The 25,276-nt window shown below is 47.2% G+C and overlaps 1 protein-coding gene across 1 annotated transcript in view; it reads left to right on the top strand.

Annotated features, from left to right (window-relative positions):
• Window positions 1–240: 240 nt before the first annotated feature.
• The window catches only part of Nceh1 (neutral cholesterol ester hydrolase 1), a 62,434-nt gene continuing 37,398 nt past the window's right edge, over window positions 241–25,276 (top strand). Inside the window, exon 1 of the mRNA XM_021158285.3 lies at window positions 241–566. Within this exon, the coding sequence (XP_021013944.1) occupies window positions 429–566 (138 nt within the window). The 5' untranslated portion in view covers window positions 241–428. The remainder of the gene's footprint in view (window positions 567–25,276) is intronic.

Genomic DNA, 25,276 nt, shown 5'->3' with positions numbered 1-25,276 from the left:
CCAAGGATAACAGTTAAGTGCGCCAAACCCAACGGATTTATTGTTTGTTTGTTACTGTTAGTTTTTCTTCTGATACTGTTTCAGGTAGCTCATGCTGACCCGGAACCCCTTTTGCCACACCTTCAGAGGCAGCTTGGCATCGCAGGCAGTCATACTCACAGTGTCCGCCAGGGGTTGCTGGTTGTTGTGTGTCCTCCGGGCTGCACCACCCTGCTTCCTGCAACCTGGCGAGCCCGCAGCTATTCGCAAGGACACCGCGGAGGGGGCACATCCGCGCTCCCACTTCCTCCCGACGCAGCCTGTGATTGGCTCGCAGCCTGAGGAGGAACACGTGAAACAGCAGCTGCGGCTGGCAGAAACTTGCTGGTCGTCTCCGGGTAGCATCGCACCGTACCGCGGTCAGCTCCGGACAGCCCGGCCTGGGGACAATGAGGTCGTCATGCGTCCTACTGGCCGCTCTGCTGGCGCTGGCCGCCTACTACGTGTACATCCCACTGCCCAGCGCGGTGTCCGACCCCTGGAAACTGATGCTGCTGGACGCCACTTTCCGCGGCGCGCAGCAAGTGGTGAGCAGAGCGAAAGGGGATGCCCCGTCTCGTCCTTGCTCCTCTAAACGAAACCCCCATCGCTTATCTCGGTTGCCCATGGGCCCTTTGAGGATGTCACATTTGCATCCTTGTCCTGCAATAGGGATATCCCGTGTTTCCGTGAACGCGCATCTGCCTCTCCCTGCTTCTTCTGATCTCTGGGCTCTGAGGGTGTCGTGTTTGCATCCGTGTAATGCAGTGGGGGCACCCGGTGTCACCCATGTATTCTCAGAGTGCACGCTTCCCCAGGACCCCTAGCCCGGGCACCGAGGGTGTCCTGTTCGCATCCTTGAAGTCCACGGGCAGATAGGAGAGGAAACAGGTGAAGTTCTCCTCGCCTGGCGTCTCTGACAGCTGTTTAACCTTTCCTAGGACCTAATTAGCTCCCCTGCTTTCTTGGTTCGCTGTGTCTTGAGCCAAAGCCTTTGGTAATTTATAAACCACCCCCGCCCCCACCTCTGTTGTCCCACCGTCAGGCAAAGGAGGAGTTAAATGGTTTTTTTTTTTTTTTTTAGCTAAGGGGATTATGATTCATCGGTGAGCAGAAGCGGGCATAGGCAGCCTCCTAATGTCCCCAGGCCTTAGCGCTCCTTCTGGGGACCGCAGGCTAGGAGAAACCGTTCTGACCTTCGGTTCTCTCCCTGGCATTTCTCAGCTCAGCGGAAGAAAAGAAGGCCGGGAGACTAGCAATCCCGGAGGGCTGTAAAGGTCCCTGTTTGAAGGCTGTTTTCTTGTGGCATTTGTTTTGCGTCCTTCGATGTCTGGGAGATAACCTTGGCCTGAGCCGGAGCGGTGTGGCCTTCTTTAACCTGCAGGGTGGCATTTCTCTGCACTGTATCCTGCTCCTGTACATTGCTCTCCCGTGGGGAGGACAGTGTCATTGGTTTATTCCATGGTAGGAGGTTTGCTTTTAGTATCAGAAGCACAGTCTGCAGCTAAGGCTGAACGCCATGACTGCATCGTATTTTTGAGTAGTCAGAGATATGCAGGTTCCCAGCGCTTCTCCACAATCAAGCCACCCTCCACCTCTGCCCAACACTGAGCCTTAATACTGTTTTTGTTTTGTTTTGCTTTTTCAAGACAAAGTTTCTTTATAACCCTGGCTATACTGGAACTTGCTCTGTAGACCAGGCTAGCCTCTAACTTGCCTGCAGCTGCCCCAGGAACGCTGAGAGGCATGCGCTGCTACCTACCTGCTCTTTTTTTTTTTTTCCTCCTTATTTTTAATAAGATATATGAACACGCATTAATTTTTTTTAAATTAATTTTTATGTATGGGTGTTTTGCACACATGTATGTCAGTGTACCACGTGGGTGGAGTGCCCACAGAGACCAGAAGGGGATATTGGGACTGTAGTTAAAGAGGGTTCTGAGCCTCTGTGGGGGTGCTGGGAATGAACCCAGGGCCAGTGCTCTTAACCCATAAGCTCCAGCTGGTCTCTCTGCGTCTGTGTCTGTCTGTCTGTCGGTCTCTCTCTTTGTTTTGTAGACAGAGTCTCAGTATGTAGTTCTACCTGGACTCTGTGTGTAGCACAGACTAGTCTTGAAGTTTTGATCCTGCCACTACCTCCCAAGTGCTGGAATTCACTACGTGGGTCAAGCTGGCAGATCTTCATGCTGACATTATGGAGCTGTCTGCACTCTGCGTGTGTGTTGGGGGGTGTTGTCTTGTAGCTGAGTCTGGGTATGAGCTTCTATGCAGCCCTTGAACTATATCCTTTGTGTTCAGATTATAGTTGTTTTGTTTTGTTTTTTCTTAATTTTGGTTTTCAGAATCAAGACCTTGCTACCCGTCTCAAACAAGCTGGCCTCAAACTTGGCTCTGTTGTTCATGCTGATCTTCGGGTCATCATTTTCCTGCCTGCCTGTCCTTGGAGTTTATTTAAAGGCACCTCCCTCAGAGATCCACCATGGTTTGTGAGGCACCATGTAGGCTTTAACAGAATGGGGAACAGTAGTCTGTTCTCTTCTCTTACGCAACTAAGAAAGCCTCATGAAGTACATGCACACTTGACAGAGATTCTGGAGACCAGGGTTGCAGACTATACTGGGCTGGGCTGGCCATCTTTAATAGGTTAGCATAAGGAAAGAACAGTGCTGTGCTGGTGTGGAGATGCTTTGTCTATTCGTGTTTCAGGTCACCGAAGAACTCTTCCGTATCATGGCCATTTAGGAAAGTCCAGGTTTAGAGGAAAGTGTTTCTTCTCCAACATGCCTTCCAAACCTCCAAACCTTCCAGTTTGGAAGCCATGCTGTGCTGGGCTTCTATGGTGGGCCCTCCAACATGCCAGGAACTTGTGGGGAGGGGATGCCAGGCAGTCCCAGGGACTGATGAAGTAATATGTGTCCCCCCCCCTCCCCCCTCGTGCTAGCGTGGGAGTAGGTCTTCAGAGAGTGGCTCTGGTCACCTCCTTGCTAAACTGAGCGTATTGACAAGACCATTCAGAGCAGAAGAAAGGATAATCTGTGTGGAAAGCCATTTCCCTGAGTTTCCCCCCAAACAGAGACTAGACTTAGGGTTCTGTGCATGCTGGGCAGATAGTGGACACTGAGCTACATTCTCACGTTGGCCCAGTTATGTCCGTGGGCCTTCCCTCTCCCTATCTCCCCTCCAGGGTCTCAGCATGTAGGTCTGTCTGGCTGGCCTAGAGCTTTCTAAGTACACCAGGCTGGCCTCAAAGCCACAGAGATCCACCGTGGATTGTGAGGAAAATCTGTTGGATTGTCCCAATTTTGCTCAAACCATAAGATCAGCTGATTTATAGCTTTAGAACCTAGAGAGCCACCATGAAGTTGGCATAGGCTTGTTTGCCAAATAATTTTGGTTTAGATCACTTGGCTCAATTTTAAAAAGCAATAGAAGTTATTTAAGAGACTACGCTTGGCCTTCTTTCTAATGTCAGGAAATTTGAGTGCTGCATGTCATGGTGGCTCACACATCTCTAGCACTCAGGAGGCAAAGGCAGGCAGATCTCTGTGGGCTCAAGACCAGCCTGGTCTACATAGTGACCATAGTGAATTTCAGGGTAGCTAGGGCTACATATTGAGGCCCTGTTTACAAATAATTAATTACTTGAGTGCGTCCTTGTCCTGTTACCATAGGCCTACAGCGCCTCACATTTTCTTTTGCCTTGTGCCTGGGTCAGATTTTTCTGATTATGTTTATTGTGCTTTCCTTCCTGGGGGATCCTGGAAACTGCTCAGGTCTCTTGCTTTCTTTCTTTTTTTTCTTTTTTCTTTTTTTTTTTTTTTTGTTGTTGTTGTTTGTTTGAGAAAGTGCTTCTTGTAGTAGGGGCTAGCCTTGAACCCATTATCCTCCTGTCTTCGGCTCCCCAGTGCTAGGGCTGCCTAAAAACTAAAAACTCCTCCTGCCTGGGTCATCCTCCTTCCCACATTTCCTTGGAATTCTGGGTGTTTTGAGCAGTTATTTTCCTGTGGCTGTAGGTGCAGGCTTTCACCCCTGCTAGGCAAGCACTGAGCCACTGAGCTGCATTTCCTGCAAGGTAAGTGTCTTTTTTAAAAGTCCCCCAGGTGATTTCAGTTGTAGCAAAAGAACCTTGGTTGTTCCTGCACTCATAAGGTGGGTGCTTCAAGTTCAAGGCCAACCTGTGGTATATACTGATACTTGTCTATCAAAAAATGAACGAAATTCCTTCAAATTGTATTATCATGTAAATAAGACACAATACTGTAATGGATACATTTGTTTAGGATATTATTGGATGTAGTAATGATAATTATATTTTTCTTAATCTATCCAGGTAATCCAGCACGTATGACTAGCTTACAAGATTAGTTGACTGAGCTTCTAAGACAGTGGTTCTCACCCTTAGGTGGGGGTCACACGTATCAGATATCATGCATATCAGATATTTACATTGTAATTCATAACAGTAGCAAAATTGCAGTTATGAAGTAGCAATGGAATAATTTTATGGCCTGAGGTCACCACAACATGAGCAACTGTATTAAAGGGTCATAGCAATGGGAAGGCTGAAAACCACTGGTCTAAGGGAGTAAGATGCCAATGAGGCAGGCACATTTCAGTGTGACAGCAGAGCCTTCAGACCTCACAGCTGCCACCACCGTGGCAGGGTGCTCTCGGAGGGCAGAAAGTGAGCAGATGATGAAGGAAGCCCGAGGACAGACAGGGGTCATGTCTAAGAGCCTCTTTGAAAATGTTCTATATATGAGTGAGCTGGGGTTGTAGCTCACTTGGTAGAGAGCTGGCCAAGCATGATCGAGGTTCTGGTTCAATCCTGACCTCCACCTAAACCAGGTTTGGCAGTGCATACCAGTAATCCCAGCATTCAAGAGGCAGAGACATCTTCACGTACAAAGCATATTTGAGGCTAGCCTGGAATACGTGTTAAAAAAAAAGAAAGAGAAGAAGAAAAGGTTGAGCAGATGCCCCCTGGGTGCTGTGTTGGACTGTCAGAGCCAACCACTGATGGGTGGGGGGAACATGATTTGGCGGTGCCCATCAGAAACGTTGGAAGCATGTTTTTTCTTGGCCACCAGTCCCGTTGGGTAGACTTTGTTACGTCATGGATAGAAGCAAGGCTGTAGCTAGAGATGCAGATACTTTTCGGGGTTGAGAACCTCCTGCTCGTCCAAATACATGGTCATTTGTAAGAAACAGAGGAAACATTGCGTGTTAAGTGTTAAGGGAAAGAGAGTTGGTACACAGTGCAGTGGTAGAGTGCTTATCTTGCATGTGCTAGATCCAAGCCACTCCAGATCAGAGGTACCCCAGATTCGAGGCACCCCACAATCATTTAAATGGAGGAAAATTCAGGAACAATAGAGGAGGAGATAGCTCAGTGGTTGCGTGCTTGCCTAGCACGTGCGACACCTGAGTTTGATCCCTAAACAAACAAAATATTAAATGTAGTCAACTCAGCTAGAATGTTTATACTGTAAAATAATGTTTAGTGGGTGTGGGGGAGATAACTCAGACAGCAAAGTAAAATGCTTTCTAAGTGTGAGGACCTGAGTTCGAATCCTCAGCATGCATCTAAAACCTGTATATAGTACACCTGCTTGTGTTCCCAGCTCCTGCCCAAGTTCCCATCACCTGCCCGTGGTCCCAGCACTGTAGAGACAGAGACAGGAGGATCTCAGGGGTTTTCTGGTCATATACTATGGCTGAGTCTGTTAGCTCAGTGTCCAGTGAGAGAGATCCATAGAGCATCAGTTATGAATCTTCTTAGTGACATAATGTAAAAGAAAGGTTCCTGAGATTGTTGTGTCTACTGACTTCCCCCTCTTTTTGAGCACAGAACCACAGCACCAGGCCATGTCCTTCTTTGTCTTATGGAAGACAGAGCGTTTGGACTAGCTAAGCTAAGCAAAGCTGTTAGTTGTCTCCTCATACTTAGAGCTGTAACATGACCTCACCTGAGCTCTCTATGGGCCTTGCTGTGCTCCTGGATTGTGTGGGTGTGACTGAAATTACAGCCTAGCTGGAAACTTCAGAACTCTAGTGTACTGACCTTTGCCATAAAGTTTTGAACTGGAAAACTGTACCCATATCAGGTAAATTTTAACTATTTCTAAGTAGAGGAAGGGTTTCTTTTGGCTTGTGGTGTGAGGAGATGTAGTCCATGGGGCAGGGATGGCATGGGGACCTGAGGCAGCTGCTCACATTGCCTCTGTAGCCCAGGAGAGGTGAATGCTGGTGTACTAATTTGACTTTAGATTATTCGTGAATAAGCTTTAATGATTTTCTTTTTTGAAACATTGTCATGTTCTGTGACTGGGCTGGCCTTACTATGTCCTTGGTGGAGGCTGGTTTTGAACTTGTGATAATTCCCCATCAGACTCTGGAACACTGGGACTGTGGTAGTGTGGTAGGGGACAGTTTTGTATGCCACCTCCAGACTTGGGATGAAGACCACTACGTCACGGAAGTTTGAGGGGTCAGTAACCATAGTGATATGATTAGCTAATTCAGTTGGATTTCCTACAAAGACAAGGCGGCATAAAGGCTTCACCTGCAGGGAGGTATTTACTCTGTATTTATTCTAATAGGTGAGCAGGCTGACTTGTGTTCTGCAGACAGCACTTGGGAAGTGGTAAGGTCAGGTTGACTCAGTTACCAGATGTGTAAGGGAATAAAATATTAAATAGACCCAGCTTAATTTTTTTCTAGCACTTCGGCAAATCCAGCCCTGAGCACAGAGAGGGTGTCCCTCTTATGTGATCTTTTGTGAGAAGACCTATCCTGTTTCCAAACTTGGCCTGCAGACATTTCTGTAGGGTGTGGAACCTTTCATTCTGGAAGGTTCTTTCTATACACGGTTACTCTAAAAATAACGAGCAGGAGGCTGGTGTGTGGCTGAGCAGTAGAGTGCTTTTCCAGCATGGGTAAGACCCAGATTTGATTCCTAGCACCCAGAGGGGTAAGAAGAGGGGGAGAGACAGGCAAGGTCGGTCTAGTTTTAGCTAGGTTTGGTGGTGTACTTGTGTCATTCCATTTCCTGGAAATCTGACATGGGAGCAGGGCAAGTTCAAGGCTAGCTGGGGCAACTTAGTAAGACACTTGCGTCAAAATAAAAACTTAAAGGGGGTTGGGAGAGGAGAGGGTAGAATGTGTGTCTAACAAACACAAGGCATAGTTCACAGTAGGAAATAAATGAATAACCAGCATGTGTTTATCTTAGCCTCCAAGGAGACTGTATTGTAGTAATCCGCTTGTTTATTTATTTCCTCTGTTTTATGCTTATAAAGGGTGAAGGAAAGACCTACAAACTTGGAAATGTGAGGCAGGAGGATTAAGAATTTCAAGGTCAGCCTGAGCTGCATAGTAAGACCCTCTCTCACAAAGCAATGGGATGAAGGAGTGATGGAATGGGACCTAGAAATGAAGCTCTCGGTGGGAGCGCTTGCCTATGAGCAAGGTTCTCCGTTCACTCTCCAGCCCCACTAAAGGGGAGAGAAAGCCACTGCGTTGCCAAGCAACAAGCCTGGCAGCGTTCCCAGGACAGTCTGAGGTGTGTCCTATTATGAAATGGTAGCCATAGATTTTTCAGTGTTTCCAGAATCAAGTTAAAATCCTACCACCTGGAAGTCATCATATCATTTATGCATACATGTAATGTATATGTATCATCGCATATAGTGCGTGTCCACATATGTGCACATGTGATGGTGTACCTGTGTAATCCCAGTGGTTGGAAATGTTGACTAAGGAGAAGGACAAGTTCAGGGCTAGCCTGGGCAACTTAGTAAGACACCCAACCTCATGCATGCTAAGTGTGTCTTCCATCATTGAGCTGTACATTGGGTGCTTATTCAATAAAGACATTCTTCTTCTTTTCAGTGTGTCTGTGGCGAGTGCATGTGTGTACGTACATTCACATGTGTGTGGGCATCGGCATCCCTGTGCAGATGTGTATGTGTGTGTGTATATGTAATGTGTATAGATATGTGCATGCCATGGCATGCATGTAGAGGTCAGAGGATGTCTGGCAGGACTCTGTTTTCTCCTTCCACTGTGTAAGACCTGAGGGTTGAACTTAGCAGTAGGTGTCTTAACTCATTCAGCCATCTTACTGTTCCTAGGTCCAAAATAGTCTGCCATCAATCTTCTACCTTATTCTTTGAGGAAAGATCTCTAGATCAAACCCAGAGCTCTTGCCAGCTTGTTCAGGGATGCCCTGTCCTGCCTTCCAAAGCTGGAATCACTGGCAGGCAACTATGCTCCTTCATTTACCTGGGTTCTGGGGATAGCATAGCAAGGACCCAAACCACTGAACGATCCCTCCAACCGTTAACAAATATTAGCTGAACGATGGGTGCTAGGAGCAGCAGAGTGAATGGGAGACAGGTAACTGTTCTCACTGTGGAACTTTTCTTGATGAGATGAAAACAAATACCTATTTATCTAAGATAAGGTGGTGGTTTGAATGAAAATGGCCTCCATAGGCTCATAGGGAGAGGCACTATTGGGAGGTGTGCCCTTGGGGTGGGTGTGGCCTTATTGAGTAGGTTTCCCTTTGTTGTGTGTTACTGTGGGTGGGCTTTGGGGTTTCAGAAGCTCAAGTCAGGCCTAGAGTCATCTCTCTTCCTGCTGCCTGCTGATCCAGATATAGAACTCTCAGCTCCCTCTCCAGCCCCATGTCTGCTTGCGTGTTGCCATGCTTCCTACAATGACAATAATGGGTTAACCCTTTGAACTGTAAGCCCCAATTAAATATTTTCCTCTATAAGAGTTGCTGAGGTCCTGGTGTCTCTTCACAGTAATCAAACAGGCATCAATGACAAGCCAAAGAAACCATTCCACCCAAGGGTTGTTTTGTGAACCCTTTGTGAACCCTATGAGTCTAGTGTGTACATGAATATGTTACAGGAACATGGGTAACTCAAAGGCAGTGTGTCATAGAAAAGCCCACTCCGGCATGGGTGATGCTGTCCTGGACTCCACCAGAGAGTCACTGATCCCAGCCATTATTAACTTGTATTCCCATGGGGGGAGTGTGTGTGCAAATTTTATGAATTTTGTACCTTTCATGAGCTTCCTGGGCCCTGTGAGTTTACTTCCTGGGCTTTAGAAACCTTCCTGGAATGTTTCAATTAACACAACAAGAACTGGCTACACAACAAGGGTTGCCAGCTGAATGAGATGTGTGGGACCATCTGATAGTAACCGGGGCTATACTCAAATGACAGAACATAAGTTACAGATGGGGCTTTTATGGAGCCCACAAAATCCTGCAAAAGGACACCAGACACAGACCTGGAGTCAGGGCTGGGTGGTACACACCTGTAATACCAGCACTGGAGAGGTGGAGGCAGGAGGATCAGAAGGTCAAGTCTACATGAGACCAAGTAGCAGAAAGTGGCCCTGGGTACTGGGCCTGTTCCCTCTTCTAATCTGTTAGCAAGGCTAAGTGTTGACAGCACCCTCACAGTCTTTAAACATCACGAGCACTGCCTCTCTCAGAGCCTGTGCTTCGCATGTGATTCATTGCGTCACTCCAGCAACATGGCATTTTTCTTTATGTGGCAAGAGGAGAGGACTCAAAAGGAAGAAAAGTAACTTGCTCAGTATGGCAGCGCTGAGGAGGTGGGGCAGGTGAAGGCCAGGCTGCCTCGCTGCCATGCCTAGGAGCTTCACCATGGTGCTAACTAACGTGGCACAGGGACCAGCTGAGAAAATGGAAGTCAGGCTCTCACAAGAGAGAGGCAAAGGGCATTTTAGCAACAGAATATGAATGAGGGGCTCAAGGAGAGATGGTGATATAGTTGAGGGCCTAAAAATAGCTTAAACCAGCTAGAGCCTTGGAAGTTTTAAGGCCAGAGTGGAGGTCAGAGGGAAGTGTGGGCTGGGCAAGGAGTGGCTTTTTGTCTGTGGTCTGGAAAGACGGCAGGAAGTTGCATGGTAAAGTCTGTGTGTTAGAACGATCTCCAGCATTTATTTTAGATTCTCATAGCCCAGGCTGGTCACCAACTCCATGTATCCTCTGAGGAAGGACCCTGAGCTTGGGATGCTCTTGCTTCTGTCCCCCAAAGTTCAGAGATCACATGCATTCAGCATCCTGCTGCTGATGAGGCGCTGACAACCCCTGGCTTCCACCGTGCTAAGGCAAGCACTTCCCAAGGAAGTCTACTGCTAGCACTCAGGAGTGTTATGGTTTGTTTCCTGGTTCTGTTGCTAGGGCCTCATGCCTACTAGGTGTGGTGGTTTGTATATGCTTGGTCCAGGGAGTGGCACTATTTGGAGGTATGGCCCTGTTGGAGTAGGTAGGTGTAGCCTTGTTGGAGTAGGCGTGTCACTGTGTGGGTGTAGACTTTAAGACCCTCATCCTAGCTGCCTGGAAGCCAGTATTTTCCTAGCAGCCTCCAGATGGAGATGTAGAACTCTTGGCTCCTCCTACACCATGTCTGCCTGGACGCTTGCCGTGCACCCACTTTGATGATAATGGACTGAACCTCTGAACCTAGCGTCAGCCCCAATTAAATGTTGTCCTTATAAGAGTTGCCTTGGTTCATGGTGTCTGTTCACAGCAGCAAAACCCTAAGACACTAGGTCAGCACTGCATCACTGAGCCTTAGAGGAATCCCCACTGGTAGTGTAGGAACTGACATTTCAAGCAGAATCTAGTTATCCAGGAGAAAAAGTGAAGAAAATAATGAGTTAGGAGTTGTTTGGAGGGCAGCTGACGAGGGCTGCCAATGTGGGATGGGTGAGACGGAGGAGGTCTGGTGAGCCCTGGGCTGGATTCTGAGAGCTACAGCAGTGTTGGCAGTGAGTCTGATTGAGAGCGTCTGCTGGTGGGTGAGGTAAGGTTTGGGTCCTTGGAGGGCACTACTGAGATATAAGAAGTCTGTTAGTAAACAGTTGGGTATGCTGGCTAACTGGAAGGTAACCTGTTGAGGTCAGGGTCACAGCAAAAGGGTGGTTGTGTGTGGAGTTGGATGGAGACTGGGAAATCTAGTCCAAGGCACTCCTGGGACACACAGTATCTTACTGTGAAGAGACACTCTGACTTCCACTGTGCTCATGCCCCATACCTCATATTCCAACACTCATGACACAAAGGCAGTAATACTGAGAACTCAAGGCCAGACTGAGCTACCTGGGTTAGCCTGGGCTATGTACAACACCTCATCGCAGAAAATTAGATCCAGCCAACCATTCGAACAAGCATGGCTTTTCTGTACTTTATGTAACACTCTAAGGATAATGATGTCCCTTACTGCCTCCTTTAATATATTAAAGACACAAAACAAAGCAGTTAACTGGCTTCCATTGCTGTGTGCCTTGTGCTCTGTTCTGACTGTATCTCCCCGTCAGCAGTCCTCTACCCAGCTTCCTGTCCCCTAACAGCCTTGCTGTGAGTTAGTTTGTCCTTGTGTGTCTGACACCTTGTCTCCTGTCCCCATTCCTCAGAGGCGCCCGGCCTACCCTCTTGCTTTGGCCAGTAGCCCATGCATCTCTCAACACAAGCTTCTCCCCTCCACCGGGCAGATTGCTCTCTGACGGGTTTTGGTTTTGACAGTCATTTACGATAAAGGAGCCGGAGGAGTTTCTGGTTCTGATTTCCTTCGGTCTGGTGCCCTCACTGCCTCAAGGATCTGACCTCAGTGCTCACGTGCTTCTGACTCTCAACTTGGCTGAAAACCTCCTTTTGTTTCCTCTGCAGGCTTTTTTTTTTTTTCCAAGCCTGCTGTTTTCTGGGCTTCCAACTTCCTCATAATAATTTTAAAGATTTATGCTTGTTTTTGACTTTGGAATTAATTAACTACAGGCTTTTTTTGGGCTAAATACTAGCTGTTAATTCTAGGCCATCTTTTCCAAAGATGGCCAGCAAGCTTGCACTTCACATGGAGGTGGTCTAGCCTTCTCTTTCCAGGTTGAATACAGAGTTCCTCTCCCTCCTTCTTTTCCTGTTTAAAGAGACAGGGTCACACCATATAAAATGGCCCGGAACTCAACCTCCTCCTGCCTCAGCTTCTTAAGTGCCTGGATCACATGCTTGTAAGTCGAGGGGTAACCTATAGGAATTGGTTTTCCCTTCTGTTATATAGGTCCCCGGGGTCAGGTCTCAGGTGGTCAGTGTGTGTGTGTGTGTGTGTGTGTGTGTGTGTGTGTGTGTGTGAGTGTGTGTGTGTGTTCTGCTATGTAAATTGAGGGGCAACACACATACATGCATACTGACACACTAACACACATACACACATTACATACACACATACTCTCTCACTCACACAAACACACACACACACACACACTAATCAACTTACAAGCTTGTGCCACACATTTTTTTCTTTCAAATGCTTAATTTTTAAAAAATTTCTTTTGCTTTTATTAATTTTGTGCGTGAGTGTGTCGGCACAGGTCTGTCAGAGCACACACGTGGAGGTCAAAGTTCAACTTGTAGGATTCAGTTCTCCTCCTCTTCATCAGCCTCAGAGGCTGGACTCAGGTCCCCAGGCCTAGCAGGTGCCTTTATGTGCTGAGCCGTCTCCCTGACTCGCTTCTTAATGATTGAACGTCCATTTTGGTGAGGCTGTTGAGGTTGCTACAAAACCTCTGACTGAGGGTTTTTTTTAAAATTTGTTTAATTTTTTAAAACTTTTTATTGATTCATTGTGAGTTTCACATCATGCACCCAACCCCACTCATCTCCCTGTCCCTTCATTTTCTCCTTCTGCCCTTGTAGCTTCCCCCCAAAAGAAAAAAAAATGCCTTGTGTGGAAGCTGTGGCGTGTCACAGTGTGTCACGTGGTACACCCTTTTATCCACACATCTTGACTTGCACATGTTCACTGCAGTGAGTCATTGGCCTGGCTCGAGGGCTCTGGCTTCTGCTACACCATCAATAATGGATCTGTACCAGGAGTCCTCTCAGATCTCCAGCTGCTGCCCTGTGTCCTGGAGATCCTGTAGGACTGGAGCCTCCATGCACTCTAGCAGTTATAGATGGGGTAGATGTTGGGGTGGGCCAACTCAAAGCCCTGAATCTGGTCTGTGTGGTAGCTGAGGTAGTCAGCCCATCAGCTCTCTATCATTGACCCACTAGTCCACCCAGTGTCACAGCTGGCAAGGGGCAGGCTCAGCTCTCCCACTCTCATGTCCTCAGGGCAGCTCACCTATGCCCACACCACCAAGGTCAGCTCTACTGTGCTGCCCATGCGAGGTGCAGAGCCCACTCTACCAACTGCTGTAGCCATCGAGGGGTGGGGCCACCTCTCCAGCCTGCCGCAGGTGGCAAGGGGCAAGAGAGGGGGGAGGGCATCTTTCCTTCATCCAGGGCACCACATGGCAGACTATTGGTGAGGCCAGCTCTCTTGTCCTCACAGACTGGCTCACCTGTAACCCATGCAAACCATGGGCAGCTCTATGGTGCTTCCTGGATGAGGTACAGGCCACTCTCCTGAGTGGTGAAGCTGGCAAGGGGCAGGGACGCTCTCCTGCTCTCACACCTGGGCCAGCTCTCCCATGATGCCCAGGCAAGGGGTGGGGCCAGCTCTGCAGAGCCCTCGGGCATCATGGTATCAGGTGGCAGCCCAGGCCAGGGGTGTCTGCTTGGCTCTTGGTGGTAAGAGACCCCCAACTGCTGCAGGGCCAGAACCTTACCATGTCCTTAGGTGGCATCTCTGGCTACTCACATCAGGCAGTTCTTCGCTAACCTCGAGTCTCCAGTTCCACCTCTCTTCACTGTGCCCAAATCCTTCTGCTTCTCCTTCATTTCTTCCACTTGTTCATCTTGGTGGCACCCTAAGCCTCTGGGTGTCTGGGGTCGTCTCAGGAGAGCTACAACTCACTCATGCTGTGTGGCACTAGGTAGGAGTTTTCTTGGGTGTGGTCTGCCCACCCAGGCCGTGTCACCGGTCAGAGGTCGTCTTTGAGATGCTCTGCCTGCCTGGGCTGTGGGGCACTGGAATCAGCTTGTTGCTTCTTGTATGCATATTGGTTGTAGGGTGGGGTGTCAGTCATGAGGATTCTGCATAATAACAGATCTATGTGGCGAATTATAAATGCATCCACTTTGGAAAGTTGTAATATCCTCATTTTATTAAGAGAAGGAATAGAGGGCTGTCAGTGGGGCTCAGTGGCAGAGCCCTGCTTAGCTTATGTGGGTCCCAGGTTCAATCCTTGGTACCTTGGGTGTGGTGGGGGGAGGGCGAAGGGTCAAAGTTCATAAACTTCTTTACAGGCACATGACTGCTAAGCAGTGAACAATATCAACTGGCCTTCATAGTTTGTTCACTAATATTCAGAAGCCTCTAGTCCAGGTTTTTCAATGTCCCCCCTCTTCCGACCCTACCACCCCAACTCTAAACGCTGTCACACCTTGTGAATGCATTACCCAGGGGTGAGCATATGACCACTTCTGAGCCTCGTGTGGTGGTGTATGCCTCTACTCTTGGGACTAGGGAGGTAGAGGTTAGCATCAGACATTCGATGTTAGACTCACATGTAATGAGCTTGGGGCCAGCCTAGGCTATGTGAAATGTTGTCTCAAAACTTGGAATATATGAACGGATAAATTTTGTCTTGGAGAATATTGATATTGTTAAAGGACAAACTTGAGGCAGAATAAATTAAACAGTGTATTTGAGTGAAGAACAGCTGGTGAGTCAGGCAGCACAGACTCGGCAGAAATCCACAAATTGCAACCAGATGGGGGCTCACTGTGCTCTCGGGGCTGAGGCAGGAACATTCAGGATGGCTTGGGCTGCATAGCCAGTTCCAGGTCATCCACAGGTAAACAGTGAGACAGGACAAATTATTTCATTGCCAAAGCTTGGTTGGTCAGTCCCCCTGTCCATCTATCTATCTATCTATCTATCTATCTATCTATCTATCTATTTTCTGGTTTAACAAGGACTTTTTTATTTTGAGAAAAAGACCCTGAATATCAGGATTTTCACAAAATAACTCATGATATTAACATTTATGAAAACTATCCCACCATTTTCCCTTTCGATGCATTTGACATGCCAACTCTCATCCACAGAAATACCCCGTTACATTCATGTTGAGCAGCCACACTCAACGTGGGATAGATAAATAAAGCACACCTCTAATGCAAAGCTGCTCTCAGTTACAGTCGATGCGATGCCTCTGCAGTCAGGGAAGCAATTACTGAAGCCATACAGATGGGAAGAGCTGTGCTCCCTGCATCACAGAAGAGTACTTCAGAGACAGATGATTAAGAGCCATACATCTTTTTATTGTTAAGCCAATGAAGCATCAAAATTAAAAGCAAAAATTGCAGGGTGTGACTTAACAAAGCTTGTAAAGAATGTCAGAGGAAGTGGGAATGGAACCGGGTGCAAGGCAACCGTGGATTAAAGACCACAGGGAGGCCGAGGAGAGGAGAAAGGCTTTGCCTTACTTGTGTATGAGTCACTGGACAGCTCTTGGTTAGACGTTAGTTGGTGGTTTCTCATTGGGCCACCTTAAGATTTTACCGTTTATGCTGAACTGGGTTTTGGTTTGTTGAGAACAGTAAGTCTGGCTCCAGGGAGAGAGTTTGAGGCTGGTAGCCTTCTTATGTGCCTTCCTGGTGTGTTACACATTGCAAAGAGTTCCAAGGGTATAAGAATGGAGTATACTAGTACACAGTTTGTCCATGCAAAAGTATATTTTACAATCTGGACTCCCTTAAAAGTGTGTTTTGTTTTTTTAAAGCCAAGCATGGTGGTACCCACCTTTAATCTCAGTACTTGGGAGGCAGATGCAGAGATTTCTGTATGAAATTGAGGCCAACCTTATCTGTCCCAGCCAGGGCTACATAGTGAGACCTTGTCTCAAAAATAATTTGAGAAATAAATACATTTATAACATGCCCAAAGAGCCCAGCAAGGGTATGGGATCCTCTGGGACTGGAGTTAGGGATGCTTGTGAGCTGTTCTGTAGGTGCTGGGAATTGAACCCAGGTCTTCTGCAAGAACAGCCAGTGCTCTTAACTCCTGAGTGATCTTTCCAGTTCCTCTAAACTAATTTATTGACAGATAATTGTATAAATGTGTGTGGTGTAGTAATTATTAGTAGATGTATAAGTTGTATATTATCAACCCATAATATTTTAGTTCCCCATGACCTTAGACATATATCATTTCTTGAGGTTGACATTCTTCATATTTCCTAACTTTTTGTTGTTGTTGTTGTTTTGGTTCCTTTGAAATGGGATCTTATGTAGCCCAGGCTGGTCTCAACCTTACTGTGTGGCTGGACCTGGTCTTGACCTCCTGACCTCCTGGTCCCCTTATCTTCTCTCAGGTGCTGGTTTTAGTGGCACACAGTCACCTGTGATTCCAGCTCCAGGGAATCTGACTCCTCTGACTTGGGGACCTGCACTCTGTATGTGTACACACACACACACACACACACACACACACACACACACACACAGAGTTAAAACTACCAACTCCAATCACCTTTCTGTATAATAGGAGCTTAAACTCAGTCCTCCTATCTAGCTGCATCTTTTTACCCATTAATGGGTCCCTTCCCCCTTCCTCTCTCTTTCTTCTCCCTAGCTGATATCTAGACTCTTCACACACTGAGTAGCCTTTCTGCTTACTTCGGAATGAAGTTCACAATAGGTGGGTAGGAAGCCTGCTCAGTTAAGATTGAAGCCACTAGTTTCTTAGTCCGTCGTGGAACAGTTGAAGTGCACATGATACTTCACGTCAGGACAGGAGGTCAGAATTCACAGGTCACTCCATGTGCTGAGTAGATCTTCGTGGTTACAGATGCTGCCATTGAGCTTGTCCTGTCTGAGTCTGAAAGAACAAGAAGCAATGCTGATCTCTGAGCCAGGACTGGGGGACCAGGAAGAGAAAGTGGCAGTTGTGGTCTCAGGAGACCCCTATACTGGGTTGCTGTTGCGGAAGGTCCAGTTACCAACATACAGATACCTGCCACTGTTGCCGCCACCACCTCCTCCTCTTCCTCCTCTCCCTTCTCTCCCTCCTCCTGTTCCTCTTCTTATTCTGAGGTAGCATAAGATGGTACATATAGGAAGCCACTTCTATTGAGTTTCTAAAAGATCTCTCCATAACCAAACCTGTCCGTGCTCATCTGGCCAGTACATATACTAAACTTAGGATGCAGCTGAGGTTAGTATGGCTACTGGAGAAGGAGAACATACACATTAAAAAAAAAAACAAACATTCTCTGTTAAGAAATATCTACTATATGCTTTTAATTGTGGTGCTTTCAGCAAGCTAAGGGCAAGATCTTGAAAGCATACAATGTATGATTTTTCAAGAGTACTATTTGGTGAAATAAATGGCATATTAAAATTTGGGGGGGGGTGCTGAAAGGGTGGCTCAGCAGTTAAGGGCACTAATTAGTCAATCACAGGACTGGACTTTGGCTCGCAGCACCCCTGTAACACACTTGATGTCCTGGGTCTACCTGTAACCCCAGCTCCAAGAGAGGCAGAAAGAAGAGGATCAATTTCTGGGGCTTGTTGGCTTCCAGCCTAGCACTCCCCCCCCAAAAAAAAGGAAACCCCAGGTTCAGGGAGAGACTCTACCTCAAGGGACAAGGCAGAGAACACGAGAGGAAGATTCTCTATGCCTTCTTCTGGGTCTCCATTCACATGTATGCACATGTACACACATACACAGTAAATAAATAAATATTCAAAATAATAAAAATGGTAGTGCTCTTGCCTAGTGTGTGAAGCTACAGGTAGTTAGCATCTAAAACAGGCAAAGCCAACAACAAAAAACTGTGTCACACCTGTACAATGACGTGTAACTTTTATTATTCAACATAAAACAACATGGATTTCTGTTGTTTAGATTTAGTTGCTTTTTGTTGTCAGCAAAGACATCATAATAAATCTGTCCTGCTGGACCCCTAGTCTGATGCTTCAGGAAGTCAGTCTTGTTTAGACTTTGAACCAAACACTGAAATTGTTGGTTGCTGTGGCGTCTTCCGTGAGACAGAAGCTTCCCTGTGCTCATCAGAAGGATGAACCTGTGGACAGAGAGCAGGCTCTCACATTTAAACAACCCAGGCTAGTTCCCTATCCTGCTACCCCCTCTCACCCTTCACCCTGTTCTTGCTTCTCCCTCTTTTCTTGGGTCATTGATCTCTCCATTGATAGCTGTGCATTTGTTGAGTTTGCTTCTCTTCCTTCTCCTGTGAGCCCAGATAAGCATCTCACTTTGTAGCTTGGATGGCTTTGAACTTAGGGCTGTTCTTCTGCTTCTGCCTCCTAAGTGCTGGATGATGGGTGTGAACCACCATCCCCAGCTTTGCTCAGTTACCTTTACATAATTTGTTTCCCCCAACCAAGTCTGTCTTCCTTTGTCTAGTTAGAAGAGTCTCTTGAGGGGAAGGGACAGGGCTGTGCTCCCCACCCCCATCCTATGTACCTAGCTTTGAAAACTTGCTGCACCAAGGAAACCCTTGTAAATTTCCTAAGTGAATAAGTGGGTTAAGAGGCAGGGAGGTCCATCCACAGAAGCTTTGAGTGCAGAGGGCAGGGTGCTAATCCTGCAGAGGAGGTTACGGCCCTTTCTCAAGCCAGCCTGCATCCTGCAAGGCCTGCCAGCCAGACTGTTTGCTTTTCCCTGCCTATCTGTTTCCTTCCCGTGAAGAATCTAAGTAGGAAGTGGACAGGGTAAGTTGTCCTGGCTTCAGAAAATATAAACCTGGAGGTGACAAGGGAGAGAAACATAGACAGTAACACTGTACAGCCATTTGTTCAATCAGTTTCTGTTAGGCTTGGTGGTACTGGGACAGAAGGAATTCAAGGACTGCCTGAGCTACAGAAAGGGCTAGCCTGGGCAATGTTGTGAGACCCTGTCTCAAAACAAAATGTGGCTTGCATTTTCCCACAAGAGAGAAGTAATTAATGCGGTAGCCATGTAGGGTCACTTGTGAACTTGCACCTCTTTTGCTTTGGTCTTCTGTGTGGCTCACTGTCAGCTCCCACCAGTGCTTGGTTGTACAGCCCTGTGTGTCCACGGCACTTCTGGGCCACCACAAAATCTATAGCTATTTGCTAACCTCAAGGACAAGGGTCAGATGAGAGACTGTTGACATTGTCTGTGACCCTTAGCACAGTTTTGGGCATCGCTCAGTATAGTACCAAGTTATAAATAGCCTTCCTCCTAGTGCTTAGTGGATATGAACAGTAGCATCCCAGGTAAGTGCTGAGAGAGAGAGAGAGAGAGAGAGAGAGAGAGAGAGAGAGAGAGAGAAAGAGAGAGAGAGAGAGAACACACGCAAGCGAGCATAGGCTGCCTGGATTTTCTATGATAGGTCAGTATAATTCCTTTTAAATATTTTTTTTACATTTATTATTTAGGGGTGTATATATATTTGGAGCCTGCTTGTGAGAAAACCCATGATAGTTTGTCTTTCTCTCTCTCTCTCTCGCTCTCTTTCTCGCTTCCCCTTTTCTCCTCCTTTTAGACCCTGGCTCATGTAAGAACTGAGCCACAGCTTCTCACCGTTCTTACATGCTAGGCAAGCACTCCACCCATGCCATCCACTCTCATTCTCTACCTTTTGGGTTGTTGTTGTTGTTGTTGATGATGATGTCTTTTCTTTGTAACAAGCTTTTGTTATATTTAATCCAGGCTGACCTTGTCATCATGGCCAATTCTCCTGTCTCACCCTCCTAAGCATTGGGATTCCAAAGTTTAGGCTACCACAGCTTTTAAAACAATTTTTTAAAGAATTATTTATTTATTTTATGTATGTGAATACACGGTAGCTGTCATCAGACACACCAGAAGAAGGGATCTGATCTCATTACAGATGGTTGTGAGCCACCATGTGGTTGCTGGGAATTGAACTCAAGACCTCTTGAAGAGCAGTCAGTGCTCTTAATGGCTGAGCCATCTCTCCAGCCCACAATTAATTTAAGATAGGACCTAACTCTACCCCTGGCTGGTCTTGAACTGACTGTGTAGACCAGGCTAGCCTTGAATCCACAGAGATTCCCCTGTTTCTGCCTTCTGAGTACAGGGATTCAATCTGTGGACCACCATGTTCAGCTTTTAAACTGAATTTTTTAGAACTTAATGTACTAAGTCATGGGTTTCGACTGTGGCGTTTTTATACGTGTATGGCAGTGCTGTTCTTCCTCCTCCGTCTCTGTTGGTCTCCCTGTTGCCTGCTTTGCTGCCTCCTGGGGATCCTTCTCCTGCACCCAATCCTTCCTCTTCTGCTCTCATGTCACATGATGCTATCACATCTTGCTTTTCTTAAGAGCTCCTCCTCATTGCTTATGGTCTGCCCTCTTCCTACTTTTATGACCTACAGACAGACAGACAGACAGACAGACAGACACACACTTTTATACTTCTAACCAATTTCTGCAGATGTTACTATTTTTTAAAAATTTGATGCTGGGGATGGAACCCAGGAACTTGCCCATGCTAGACAAACACTCTATCAATGAGCTATATCCCCAGCCCATGACTTCATGTTAGTAATGGGTAATTAGAATTCTCTTGTATACACATACCATCTTTTCTTCATCCAGTCATCTGTTGGTGGACCTCCAAGCTGGTTCCATTTACTAGATACTTTGAATACTGCAGTGATAAATGTGGACGGACAGGTAGGTATCGCTGTGGTGTGTTAACACACAATCCTTAAGGTAAAAACCCAGAAGTGGAGTGGGTGGGTCATATAGTTCTGTTTTTACTTTTTGAGGGAGCTATTTCTGATTTCCCTGATGAAGGCTACACTCCTCCCTATAGGATAGAACGGTTCCTCTTCCTCCTCCTCCTCCTCCTCCTCCTCCTCCTCCTTCTCCTCCTCCACCTCCTCACCTTCTACTTAGCCAGCATTTGTTTTTATTGCTTTGGTGATACCCATTTTGACTGAGTCAAGGTAGAATTGTGACAGATATATATATATATATTATAAAGAGCTGTTGCTCTCTCCAGACAAACCAGAAGAGGGCATCGGTTCCCATTACAGATGGTTGTGAGCCACCATGTGTTTGCTGGGAATGGAACTCAGGACCTCTGGAAGAGCAGTCAGTGCTCTTAACCGCTGAGCCATCTCTCTAACCCCAAGTTGTGGCAATTTTTTTTTTTAAAGATTTATTTATTTATTATATATAAGTACACTGCAGCTGTCTTCAGACACTCCAGAAGAGGGCGCCAGATCTCGTTACGGATGGTTGTGAGCCACCATGTGGTTGCTGGGATTTGAACTCTTGTCCTTCGGAAGAGCAGTCGGGTGCTCTTACCCACTGAGCCATCTCACCAGCCCAAGTTGTGGCAATTTTAATTTGCATTTCCCCATTGCTAAGGATGTTGAACTATTTTTCAGATATGCATCATCCATGGGTATTTCTCTTTAGAACTGCCTATTTTGAAAGAAAGCTATTATAATCTCAAAAAGAAAAGAAAAGAGAGAATTGCCTTTTTGTTTATTAGCCTATTTATGGGTAATTTGTGGTCTGAGTGTTTAGTTTTGCATTTTTTAATTTATTTGTTAGAGCGTATGCACACACACTGTGCAAGGCGTGGCATGGCATGTGGAGGTCAGAGGACGACACTGTGGAGTCTGTTTCCCCTACATGCTTTATAAGGGCCCACTGATTGACATCAGGGTGCCAGGCTTACGTGACAAGTGCATTTCATTCTGGGCTGCTGGTCAGAGTGTTTGCTGTTCTTGATGCATTCTTAATATGAACCCCATGGGATGGACAGTGGGCCGATTGTTTCTTTGCCTTTTAACTTCACACAGTTCCTCTTGTCAGTCCCAGGAGTTGGTGCCTGTGTCGATGGAGTCCTTTTCAGAAGACCCTTGCCTCTGTCTTAGAATGTGTTTCGTGCCTTCTCCTCCGGCAGTTTCAGAGTTTAGATCTCACATCCAGGTCTGCCATGCAGTTTGGCTGGATTTTTGCACACAGTAAAAGATGCAGGTCTGAGCCGGGCAGTGGTGGCGCACACCTTTAATCCCAGCACTTGGGAGGCAGAGGCAGGTGGATTTCTGAGTTCGAGGCCAGCCTGGTCTACAGAGTGAGTTCCAGGACAGCCAGGGCTACACAGAGAAACCCTGTCTCGAAAAACCAAAGGGGGGTGGGGGATGCGGGTCTAGTTGCATCTGCTATGTGTATATCCAGTTTCCCAGTACCATTTGTAGAACAGGATGTCTTCTCCATACTGTGTGGGGCTGGTGTTCACTTGTGAATGTGAGCCCTTTTTGTGGCTTCTGCTGTGTTAAAAGCTGTGTTCTCTTTGCTGTCTTCCCTTCAGATCTCCGGGGCCTCTTCTGGCCACACTTAGAGTGTGTGTTGGGCAGGTCTCACCCTCCTTGGACAGGATATCTCCTGAGGTGTCTAATGTTCTCGCTGGGAAGTAACACTGGGATGGGTGGAGCAACAACAGTGAGGTCTGTATGGGCAGAGGACCTGTGTGCTTTCAAGACCTCTGTAGTGTTAATCACCGATTTGGAGGGATCCAGCTGTGGATGTCAATGTGCCCACTGGGCTTCAGAGTTCTGCAACCCTACAGAGAGCTGGCTCCCAAGGCCAGTTCACCTGTTGACCTCAGGCTCTGGTTAATCTCGGTTGAAATCTGCCATTGCCTGTGCCACCGAGGAAGGCGTTAAACGTTAGGGAAAACCCTGTGTTTTCCTCTGAGCTGAACTTCCTGTAACCTGTACTTTGCAGCTGGCCTGCCTGCTCTCCGGGCTGTTTTCCCACCGTTGACTTCTAATTGTTCCCTGCTTGCAGGTCCTTAGCATCACCCAGTGTTAAACTATAGGCTGTCTCTCTAGATGAGCCCCCAGCACTACCTTCAGGGTCACTCAGTGACAGATGGGGTTTTTCTCCATTGCCACTCAGTCCACCAGTACTGGTACCTGTAAATGAGGGAAAGACTGCAGTCTCTTTTCTCCAGGACTGCCTTCCTGGTCTTTTAGGCTCCTGCTTACTGTTCCCCAGGAGGGCTGGGGCAGTGTGACTTGGCTTGCTTCACTTCAGCACACTCCCTTTTGTCTCTCTCCACACTTCCCAGCTCTTCTCTCACTGTGTGCTTGCTGGCTAGTGTTTGTCAGCTATCTGGGAAGAGGGAATCGATTGAGAAATGGCCTCCAATGATTGCCTGTGCCATGTCTGTGAGGGCATTTCCTAGATGAGTGATTGATGTGGAAGAGTCCAGCCCGCTGTGGTCCTGGGAGGGTAAGAAAGGCAGCTGAATGTGAGCCCTGAAGTGAGCCAGTAGGCAGCTCCTCTACGGCCTCTACGTCAGTTCCTGTCTTCAGGTCCCTTCCTTGAGTTCCTGCCCTGGCTTCCTCCATGATGGAGTATATAGCGAGTAAGCTAAACAAACCCTTTCCTCACAAGTAGGTTTTGGTCAGTGTTTGTCACAGTAACAGAAAGAAAATAGGACAACTGCCTTTGTCAGTACTGTCAAAACATAGTCCAAGATGGAGTCATGTGAAAATTCTGAGTGCTCGTGAGAAAACTCCAAGAAAACCAGAGTCTCGTGCCCTCAGCTTCTTCACAACACAGAGTTGTTCTTGGAATGAGTGTGCACGCTCCTCCCAGGTGTGTCGGGTAGGAGTGGTTTACTTCAGCTGTTCTCACACGCCTCTGTGGAAAATGGTTTTGTCACGTGCGGCGTGTCCTTGTCATGTGATTCTCCTTAACCCTCAGAGTATAAAATGGCTGGTATTCTGAATAAAATTCTCAGCTATTGCAAGAGATTTTAGTTTGCCTCATTTTTAAGGCCCCACTCTCTCAGGTTCATGCTGTCAGCTAGAGCGGAAATCAGATACCCAAAGCTCTTCTCCCTTCTCTCTCTGGAATGCTCTGTTTTCTCTTACACTGGCTCTCTCTCCCTTAACTGGGTCATGCGGAAGCAGCATGTGTATGTTTTCCCACTTCCCATTAAAGCCCCTTCTTCACGCTCTCTTTTCTTACTCCTTTACCCTGAGTGTGGGGGTAGTGGGAATTCATAAGAAGCCTTCGTTTCTCTCCTGTATGTTAAGGTTTCTAGAGTCACTGGAAGGCTTTGGTGTGAGAGGAGGGGAAGGAGAGTGAGAAGGCTGTGTGGTTAGGAGACAGTGGAGAGGAAGGGCGGGCAGCCTTGCATATGCGCCCCTCTGTAGAGGGCCCTGTCTGTATTCACCTCGGCTCATTCTCCACTGTGAAGAGTCTTGAGTGCACATCTCTGGGACACTTGCTTCTGCGATTGTCCCTCTCGTTTGTGGAACCTGTGAGAAGAGTCCTCAGTTGGCCTTGCTCCTCCGTGGGGCAGCATTTAGTACAAAGTCCCACAGGTCGGCACTAGCAGCACAGCCCTTTGGATTTTGGATCAGGCAAAGTGTGGCCTTATCCCGTTCCTTCCCTGACAGGCATGGTAAATACTTGTGGTCTTCCCAGGTGAAAGATTGGGTGTCAGTGTTTGGTAGACAATAAGCAGTGCTTCACAAGTAAGACCTGCTCTTCACTCTGGTAGGCTAGAGCTTTGGGCCTGTCCTCTGGCCGGTAGGAATTGGGCCTCATAAAACAGATGTGCTAGACTAGCTCCAAACTAGTTTTAAAAACTTGGTTTTTAGATTGGCTTAATTTTACACGAATGTTTTGCCAACATGTATGTATATGCATCTCGTACATGTGTGGTACCTGCAGAGGCCAGAAGAGAGACTGAGATGTTCTGGAGCTGTTATCAGTAGCTTGTGAGCCAGCAGGTGGGTGCTGGGCACTGAACCCCGGTCCTCTCCAAGAGCAGCAAGCGCTCTAATCCATGGAACCATCTCTTCCTTCTGCTCAGTCAGCTAGTTTTAAGAGGAGTTTGTAGATGTGAAAAGACTAAACGGAGTTTAATAACTGTCTCTCTTTTTTTTTTTTCTTTTTTTTACCACTAGGATTTCCAGTGCCTTTAAAAGGCTGAGCTGTTGTGAGTCAGAGAGAAGTGAGCCCTGATTAAGTCACAGGGTTCTTCAGTCTTGGTTATCAGCACACAGTTACTGTAACTGGAGCTTTTAGGCCAAAACTCTGGAAATGGGCAGCTCCAACAGGCTAGGCTTGGCCTTTCCCCTTTCATGCCCAGTAAGGACAGGGAAGAGAGAAGAGCAGAGTAAGGAGGCCATTGGGAAGAAGTGGCCCATAAAGGGGTCCCCAAGCCCATCTTATGGGGTCCTGATGTAACCTTAAGGGTTCAGTGGAAGAATTGGGCACTGGGTAGAAGATAGCACAGTTAAGCAGTCCTGGCCAGGGTGTGGTCTCATC

Source organism: Mus caroli, unplaced genomic scaffold, assembly GCF_978045245.1.
Source record: "Mus caroli unplaced genomic scaffold, Mus_caroli_1 scaffold_3, whole genome shotgun sequence".
NCBI classification, from domain to species: domain Eukaryota; kingdom Metazoa; phylum Chordata; class Mammalia; order Rodentia; family Muridae; genus Mus; species Mus caroli.
The sequence above is the reverse complement of the archived record's forward strand: the minus strand, read 5'-3'. Positions and strand labels throughout refer to the sequence as shown.